We start from the raw sequence: 10,107 nt of genomic DNA, 5'->3' as shown, positions 1-10,107 counted from the left end.
GCTCCCGGTTTTGGTTTTTTCGCCTGGTTTTTTTCGTGAAAAAAAGTTTGTCAAAACCTATCAACATGGGATCTAGTTTTGAAGATCTCGACGCGAGGAATCCAATAGTGAAAATGGTTCGAGATTTGGACGCACGATTTAAAAGATAAAACGTTTTGAATAAACGGATCTACGAAAAAAAGAAAACTTTCAGGTTGCGACACGTGGCATGCTGCATGTGCGCCACTTATCGCGATCTGAGAAAGTGAAGTGTTCTTTGCAACGAGTACTTAGTAATTTCGACATACCGGTCCATGCTAGCACCGTGTATGATGATTGGTCCGACCCGGCCGTGCTAGCTAGACTGGTAGACCCCCAAGCAACCCAACCCCAAGCTCGATATGAATAATGATACAAGCACGTACCACATGGGCATGTTTATTAGAGAGTCTGCTGGTCGCTTTATTTAACAATCTTTGCTAGTACAAAAGAAAATATCTTTCCCACTCCTGGAAGGGTAGGGTCCGGAGGAAGGTGGTTGCTATGCTCGTACTGGGATTTCATGTACTAGTTCCTTGATGAAAAATGGCCGGATGGGGGCTAAATTCGTTGGTTCATTAGTCTCGCATGATCGCCACGAGTCGCTGGGCGGTCCGTCGTGCCGGCGCGGGCAGCGGTCACGCCCTATTCATTCTCTCCCCATCTCGTAACCTCTCGATAGCTCCGATAAAGTTTGAACTGTACTGTGGTCACGACGTACTGTTCTGTTCACGCATGGTCCCGATCATGAGCATTCGTTCGCTCAGTTCTCAAAAAAAGAAAAAAAAATCCCGTTCGTTCGGTCGCTTCGTGCGATTCCTTCCCCCGGCTCGTGCGATTCCTTCCCCCGGCTCTGCGATGGCGAAAGGGATCACTTTCCGTTGGGCAAACGCTAGTGGAAGCCAAGTCAAAGGAGAGCTCCTCTCCTCCGTGGATAGATGCAGTTGGGGATGTTTTTTTTTTCTGTAACGCCCTCCAATGATAAAATCATTTCTCTTCCGGTTGCGGAAACAAGAAGTTGGAGATAGCTTAGGCGCCGGCACCTTGCCGCGTACCAGTCGAAGCACAAGATCAAGCTGTCCTCTTTACCGCTTATTATTATTACTCAGAGCGCGTGTGAACTGGTATTGATATTGGTTGGCCTGATACAATAATTCGTTAACGGATGACGGCACCTGAATGTCTGATGTAGATTAGCACGGAGCAAGCTGGGAATCATCATGCACCGAGACATCTGGGGGCAGACACCTATGATACCAGCTTTTCTTTCCCTGCCACGTCGCTTGATTGCTACTCTATAACCAACGAGTCAATGGCCTAAGGCACAGCTGGTGCTCCTGTACTTGATCCAAAAGTGACCCAACAGACTAAGCCTAACTTCGTCAGTGAACGCAACGCCCAAGACCCCACTTTCATGTCCATGCACAGGACCGACGGTCCCGCGCTGAGCAATCCATACCATCATATTAGGCACACATCACTGACCCAGACACCTTCAGGTACATGAAAATTCAGTGACAGGGACATGCAAACAACCACACCAAAAGAGAAGGTTGAAATGTCTTCTAAATTCAGGGAGAGCAAACATGTAAGCAAAAAGGGTTGTTGCCCAACAGCCTCAGTGAGACTTCACCTGAGGCTGCCGTTTAACCTGAACCTGAACGCCGCATCAGTCATCAGAATAGCAAAAGGATGCATACGGCAGCACTGCGGACCATTTTACTGGCAAAATCAAGCTGTTTCAACAAATAATTGTCAAAATCGATATTATACATGACGGGGAGCATTGGTAGATCGGACATTGCTGCTATGATCGACTCTCAAAAACCTACGCTTTTTTTACTTTGCTTTCTCAAAACTTGGGGGGAAACGTGTAAAATGACTCCACAGATAACAGCTCCGTTGCCACCAGCAATGACTATTCAGTACCTTGCAAAGCCCACACAGAGCATATGTGGCATCACAGATCCATGGCGCTTAGGTACTTCCGTTCCATCCCCAAGACACAAAGAAGTTGTTTGTGCACAAAATCAGCAGCCATATTTTCAGAGAAATAATTCCATGGGCTTGGCACTTACGGGAATAGCTTCTTCAATCTATTGATAGCTACGCCAGCCGTCTTGTTCATTGGTTCTAGAACAAGGGCATGGCTAAAATCTGCAAGACACGGTCAACAAGTAAACAATTAGTTTATCCAGATTACTTGAGTATCAAGCAAAGGGAAATGAAAGACAGACCATCGACAGCCTCCTTATAGTATCCAAGCATCTCTCTTGCCGTGCCTCTTCGCAAATAAGCTTTGACAATCTGAAATGTTACATAAATAGCAACTCAACCAATCACGCAAAACTCATAAACCATCACAATCTCAACAGAGTTAGAACATACTCCCTCCGTTCCAAATTACTTGTCGTGGTTTATTCCCGTAAGGAGGGAGTACATTTTTATCTCATTGGCTACACTTACATTTATAAAGTAGAATAATATGTAAATGTGAAGGTATAGGTCATATCATGCTTCAAAGTTGAAAGTTGAAACTAAGAAAGCAGATACTAACCTTTGGATCAATATCGATGGCGCTAGTGCAATCTGTCTCAGCTTGGCGATAACTGAAAAGTCCAAAATAAATAATCATGAGTAACCAAAGTGCCAAATAAACACTCATGCATCCAAGCCCTTCAAAGATAAATGGCAAACATTCATACATGCCAGCTCTCTATGATAGATTGGAGACAAAATATTACAAGGGGGGAAAAGATCGTACTTAGCTAGCTCTAGAAAAGCCGCAGCTCTGTTACTGTAGTATGTGGCTACTTTGCCATTTAATTTGATTGCTTCAGTATATAAATTTATTGCCTTTTGCCATTGCTTCTCCTTAAATGCACTGTTACCCTGTCAAGTAGCAAGTGATAGAAAAGAACCCCAAGTAAGAACAAAGACAATATAATTAACACTCACAATCCTGTATGGGAAGCTTTGCTTCCGAGTCAAAAGTGATAATAATCCTGGGACATGAAAAATAGGTTCAGTGCACAACCAAGGATTTGTGTGTGTGCATCCATATACAGAGCAAGTCCCTAGATGCAGAGACTAGCACTTCCAATCTATCAAGTACTAGAATGTAACACCCATAAAGTGCAATTCAATTTGTCAAACTCTAAGATGTAACACCAATCAGTTCTTTCTTCAAGTAGTGAACTACTGTCGCATTGGCATAGTATGGTACCGTAACTATTGTAAGATAATACTAGGAAAAAGCAGTGGTTGTGGTTCTTTAAGCAAAAGTTTGAAAAACAAAAGCTACTTGTAGATGACCATAATAAAGATGGGAACTGACTTTCTCTTTAGCAGCTTCAGCAGCTTCTTCACTCATCGCCTCTTTACTTGAAGGATTAGATTTGGCTAGGACCTCAACTTGCTCTTGGATGGTGGCATATATGGCTTGAGTGGTGTCCAGCAAAAAGCGATCACCACCATGCCTCGCAATGAAGGAAACCGAAATAGGACACTTGTCATGTGTACCGATGGGAACAGTAACCTGAAAAGGAAATCAATATTGTTGAATCGGTAAAAGGGCAGTAAAGGCTTATTAGGAATGAAAATCCATGCCTTGTAGCTAAACCCATGGGTAAATTCATACCCTCACCAACATTTACAAATATGATCAATATATATCTACAACCTTCACACATGATGGATAGATCGTGAGAATAACCACTAAAATTCATAACCATGGACAGGATAATTTGCTTCTCCACAAAAATCAGAAGTAAAATCTCAGAGATAATTTGCTTCTCTACCCACACATCAATTAACTGAAGCAACTAAACAAAAATAAGCAATTGTCAGCTTTTCACGGTTGGCATATGAAAGGCCAAAGGTCAATGCATTCATACCACTAGCTATCAGCCACATGCAATAATAACAAGGTTCAAAGGCAAAAAGAAGTACAAAAGGAAGCTCATCAGAGGTAATAACAAGGTTTGCATGCTAGTAATCTAAAATTACACTGAAAAATACTATACCTGACAACACCCAGACATACTAGATAAAGATTGAAGGCATAATGTCTCAGCATTGTAGCTTGTAGACGAGAGCTCCCTGGCATTAAGTTTTGGAGGGCATCCCAGAGCAGTTGGGATGACCAGAATTCCATCATCCTAAGGATAACATAGCATCACAATTAGAAAAGGCATTTCTACATTATCACTTAATAAGATGATCATTCATCACAGCAAATCCAGTTGCATGCAAGATTGCAAAACAAGTAAACGAAGCAGCAAACAAGCAGAAAGGAAAAAAAAATCTCCTCCCATCAAGGATACAGTAGGCAAACTGTTGGCAGGGCTTCTTTTTCCAATAAGAATTTCCTCTCAGATATTGTGCACTACCAGGTGAAAGTACACTGCAAATGAACGTTTACTTCACTCCAGCAGACGCAGGTTTAGAAAAGTAAGAGAGGTCGAATTTGCCCCTGAGTCTAAACTCTGATGTTAAAAGATAGAAACCAAAAACAACCACCGCAGACCAGAAGAATTGGCTCCAAATTCCAAACTCTGACTCGCCACTTTTCAGGTTCAGCCAGTTTTGGCCCATCAGCCGGGTCAAAAAGAAAAAAACGATAAATCTAATACAACCTCCATCCCAAATCACTTGTATTTGATTTGTCTACTATAGAGGAATGTATCTAACACGGAGTACATTTTTAAGGAAAATAATTCATAAATAATATTTTCTTTGGGGAAAAATAAGAACTATTTTCACACGCCAGGCCTGGTCTTGCGGGCCAGGATAGGTCCATATGGGCCTTTCAGGGCCAGGATTTCCCAGGCCCAGCCAGGCTGATGAAGATTTCTGTGACTTTCTCAACATATACAGAAGAAACGTGCCAGTTTGAGTTCCCTTAAAAAAAGGCAGGTCAAATGCAAAGAATAATGGCAGAATTGTTGGGGTTGAAAAAAAGTGATTGTATTTTGTTTGGCCAGTAAAGATGGACATTTTCCACGATATGCACTACTTGATGCTATATAAACTCCAAGGAATTATCTGAATATCATATTCCAATAGCACCTAATATTCCTGATAATTGTGAACAAGCTGGCTTAGGGCAAACAAAGCAGTTTGCCAAGTCAACTCACCAAACTTGTGGGTAAAACCTTTGCAGTTAACCGTGTACTTGCCTTCCAGCAGAAATATATATATTCAAGTTTACCCTCATAATCAGTTGATTTCTTGATTTGATCCACTTGGCACATAATACATAAATTTCATATAAAAAAACATTTGTAAACACTACAAAACACTAGCTTTGTTTTACCAATTGAAGTCCACAAGCTTTGAGCAGATCACATTTTCAGAATCAAAGAGATACAGTATAGTGTTTTCTTCAGTGAAATATATCCAGCAAAACTATAGGTAATGGCAAATGAATGCGCCAAGAAACTAATCACAGGATCAACAATGGTTTTTCCTGATAATGTACGCACATATACAATAATTTCACAGAATTGTAGTATGAACTCAATATTTACCTTAAGAAGTGTGTTGAGAGCTAAGCGCACTTCCTTTCTTGCATCTTGGACGATATTAATAGTTGAATCACCATCATCAGACAAATTACCAACTATGGAAGCATCAACAGCAGACTTTGCTGAGTTTATCCACTCGTTATGCTGATCTCTAAATTCATGCCTGGATTGAATAATAAAATAGCAATATTACATTGCATCACAACGACATGTCCAAGTATGGCAAAGTGAAAGAGAAATTTGTATATATGTAAGGTGAAAATTCTAACTTATATCATCAGATATATCATAAACAATACAAGAGCGTTCATCTCAATTCTAGAACAAGTCCAAAATTTCTACACCAAAGCCAAACCAAAGTAAGACAAGCATGCCAGCCAGATTCTTTTATGTACTAAACAGCATTTGATGTTCTTTGTTGGTGACCACCAAAACATGAAATAGTTATAAGAAAAGAAGAGAACCATGCAACCCTACGAAGTTCAACTAACAGTACCGTAAAATGAACCTACAACACGACCACACCTGCTTTTACATGGCTAGCAGCTAGACAGCAGACAGAAACCACAGGAGGAAATATAAAAATCATAATTCACAATGAACCATAGGATCTGTAATAATGCAGGAACCGTACTTGTGAAGCAACTGCATGGCACTAGAAAGTGCTTGCAATGAAGAAAACTTTGAGTCCCCATTCTTTTGCCCGTTTGAATAGTTCCGCAGGCTGGGTATTTTTGAAGCCAAATAATTTCCAAGATTCACATGACTCAAGACTTGTCCTAAGGAAAGGCATGAGTTAACTTCCAGCAAATAAAAAAAAGACAAGAGATGGTGTAAAGAGGATGTACTTACTTCCGTACAGCTTTTCCACAGATTTTGTGACCACCTGAGTTAACCTTCTTGCAGGTATCTTTGAAATTTCAAAACAATCATCTGCTATGTAGAAGTGTCTGGGTAGACGAATATCAGTATAAGATAATTTCAGAAGAAGATGACCAACACGACGCAGTACAATCGGATCCTTTGCGAACCAGCCTACAACAGAAAGAAGAAAATAGCAAGACATGATGATTTCTGTTTAGAAGTCAAGACCTATAAATTTCATGTAGTTTAGATGAATAAAGATTCTTTAGAGGTACCTATAGTGTCTAGGCTAGGAGCTACAGGAATAACACCACTGTTGGATATAACAGCATGTGAAGGCCGGAACGCCAGTACGCCACAATAGCCACCTGGTACCCTTACTCCTCCAATGGAATCAATACCTACCACACCACATTATCAGTGTAGCACTTATGTATGTAAGTTAGAGACATGATAATAACATTATAAGAAGCATAGACAGTTCGACAGAAAAAATAACAGTCAAGAAAGATCCAGTACGAATGGTGGCAGATTTCAAGATCCAGAAGCTTTTAAAAGTCCAAGCCTCGGTAAGAAACTGTACTGGAATAACCCCACATAAATTTAGTTACAAAAAGGGGAAAAAACACATAAGTTTCTCTTTTATGCTTGACATCTACACAATAAAAATAGCAGACCCACTGAGCAGGGATATGAATTAAATGGCTATAATCCTATATCCTTGCAGACCGGTTATCTTCCTCTCCATTATATTATTATTTCTAGTGGTGTCCAGAGTAAACTCGATAGATAGTAACTATTGTCTTGTTATCTTTGGTAGAATATGCTGAATTGTCGCAAGAAAAAACAATCTTTGTCTGCAAAAAGGTCACAGAATGAGCTTGAGATGCAACTAAAATCCGGTTAATCCATCAAGTGCAGCAAGTGCACAAGCACAACTTAGTAAAGTATCTGTTAATCAAGAGAGAACCAAGTTTAACTATGGGTATGGATTCACATTTCACCACGTGAAAACAATCGTGAACACTGTCGAGTGACGAGCAATACCACTAGTAAAAACAAAATGCTGCAAACACTAGTAAATGAGACAGCAAGTATCATAAGTTGCATGCAAATGCTACATTGGGGAAAATTCCCCTGGTTCTCGCTACTTTCAACATTAAAGATCTGGCATCAGAAGGATAATGAAGCACCAGCAGCAAATAATAATGTTAATAATCTTCATTTTTTGCTTAAATAAGAATGCTCCAAAGAGCAACTTACCCAAGGCGAAATCTACCATGCCACCAGCAACAGCAACAGCTGATCCACTTGAGCATCCTCCAGGTACTCGATCGGAAGCTGCAGGATTTGTTGGTGTACCAAAATGTTTATTCTCACCATGGATACTGGACAAGCAATGTACATTAAGTCAGCACAGATACAAGATTATTGGAAAGCTGGAAAACTACTCCACAAATCTAAGGAACATGTATCATCTTTATGACACGGCACTAAAAACTAAAGAAAAAAAGAAAAAAATTAAGCCTTAATACAGTTCCGCGAAGCTACGTACAGAAAGCAAAATGAAAATACCTATATGCCATCTCATCGATGACAGTTTTCCCAACACAAATAGCACCACCGTCTACAAGAGTTGAAACCACTAAAGATGTTTGTGTTGCTGCATCATGTGTCTTCGCCCATTCTAGGCTGCCAAAACTTGTTATATAACCACTGACATGGAATCTGCAATCATCAAAGCAAGTGTATCATACAAGTGCTCAAGGACAAGTAATACATGCAGAAAGGACTGTAACCATGTAGATGAACTGGTCTGCCACGTTCCAGTAAGCACAACAACATTTTTGGGGCAGTGGAGTGTACATTAAAGAATAGAAGCAACACAAATATACATGGTAACATGGATGCTATTGAGCACCAAATAATATGCCACGGACATTAATTGGATGCTTATTCATACAATACAATTCAAGAACTGGCTGTAAAGTAGCAACCATCTATTTGGAATTTTGGATAAAATAGCTTCCACAATGGTGCTGGTAGGATTGCATGGGATAGCATTTCCTTAATGAGCACGAAATAATACTACCTCCAATCCAAAATGTAGGTGTTTTTAGCATTTTCTTTTTCGTTAGTCAAACATTTATAAGTTTGACTATCTATTAGAGAAGATTTATGATTGCTAACCAGGCCTGCTGCCCAGTAAGATTTACTTAGTATATTAAATTAATCATCAAATTGATACTACAAGATCTATCATGAAATATACTTTTATAATGTATAATTACTTTAATGTGAGGCAACATATTCCCACAGAAACTGCTGGTCGAAGTACTAGCTTGAAGACTTTCAATGTCCTAAAGGACATAATTTCGGTTCGGGGGAAGTATGCCACAAGCATATACTGATGCTTATTTGTATAAATACATTCAAGGATGGCTGTGAAGTACCAACCATCTATTCGGAATTTTGGATGAACAGCTTACACCCGTGTCGGCAGGGTTGCAGGGAAATAGAATTTCCTCTAGAAAACAGATATAGCCCACGACAAAGTTTCCAGAGAATACCTCAAGTACTAAAGCTCATTTAGGGAAATATTTAAAAGATCGGTATAGATTTTTAGAATTGTTATAGCACTATAGCTAACAAATACATCTACACTGTGTTCGGATGTCTGAATTAGAGCCTTTGTATTGGATTTGGTATTGGCTACTTGCTAATTCAGGCATTCGGATGTTTACAGAAACAAGCGGACCGAAACGAGCCCAATACAGCATGGAAATCGCGTCCACTAGCGTAGCCGTGCCGCAATACAGAGGTCTGGGGCTCCGATTTGGGTCGAATTGAGCTGATCCCGGAAAACACAACGCTTCAGGAGGCAGCGGCGGCCTGCCCCTTTCGTCCCCGCGTGACACCAGCCCTTTCCTCCCCGCTCGAGACGGAAGCTTGAGGAGGCGGCGGCGGCGCAGGTATGTATCCCCCCCCCCCCCTTGCCCATCTTCTTCTTCCACTTCTTCTCTGCCATTTTCTTCTTCCCCTTCCTCTTCCATCTTATTCCCCCTTCCCCGGATCCCCTTGTTTCTCTTCTTTACTTCCCCAGGCAGCCCCTTCTAAGTTCCTCCTCTTCCCCTGTTCCTATTCTTCCCTTGCTCTCCATGCACATGAATTTACTAACCACAGATTCATCTTTTGCAGGTCCTTTGCAGGGTGTGCAAACATTATTTGGTGCCGTTGTACATTTTTAGAATATTTGTAATTTTATATTGATATATGATCATTCAATTATACTCACACATTGTATAGATTTTGATTTGATGCATAAAGCACAAAGAATAACTCCGCCTATGTTGTCTCAACATAGCCGGTCCCAAGCCCGGGTAAAGGAGGAGGGTTGTGATAGGCTTGGCGAGCCAACGTAAAAACTCAGCCACTCTTATGGAGATGGAACCCAAAAGATTTCCGTTGGGGCGTAACCCTCAAAACGACGCGCCACATCGGAACCCGGGTGTGGTGGAAAGTGGGCAAGGGCCAGGCCGTCACCCCCCAAGTGGCGCGCCGTATCTTGATCCGGATACGGTGGCAAGTGAGCGAGGATCGGGTCGTCGCATCCTTAGTGGCGCGCTACATCGGCGCCCGGGTGTAGTGGAAAATGAGCAAGGGTCTTCGCATTTGACTCGACGGGTGCGAAGGGTAA

The 10,107-nt window shown here is 41.1% G+C and overlaps 1 protein-coding gene across 1 annotated transcript; it reads right to left on the bottom strand.

Moving 5' to 3' along the window:
* Window positions 1–1,715: 1,715 nt before the first annotated feature.
* On the bottom strand, window positions 1,716–8,138 carry LOC125530016 (outer envelope protein 64, chloroplastic; the record flags this gene model as incomplete). Its single annotated transcript, XM_048694428.1, is given in 12 exon segments — window positions 1,716–2,175; window positions 2,256–2,325; window positions 2,576–2,627; window positions 2,783–2,910; window positions 3,356–3,556; window positions 4,044–4,178; window positions 5,550–5,709; window positions 6,181–6,325; window positions 6,399–6,581; window positions 6,686–6,811; window positions 7,674–7,798; window positions 7,986–8,138. Coding segments are annotated over 12 exon segments (1,561 nt in total), but the record flags the coding sequence as incomplete, so codon positions are not given.
* Window positions 8,139–10,107: the final 1,969 nt, after the last annotated feature.

This window comes from Triticum urartu, unplaced genomic scaffold, assembly GCF_003073215.2.
Source record: "Triticum urartu cultivar G1812 unplaced genomic scaffold, Tu2.1 TuUngrouped_contig_6008, whole genome shotgun sequence".
Taxonomy (NCBI): Eukaryota; Viridiplantae; Streptophyta; class Magnoliopsida; order Poales; family Poaceae; genus Triticum; species Triticum urartu.
The sequence above is the reverse complement of the archived record's forward strand: the minus strand, read 5'-3'. Positions and strand labels throughout refer to the sequence as shown.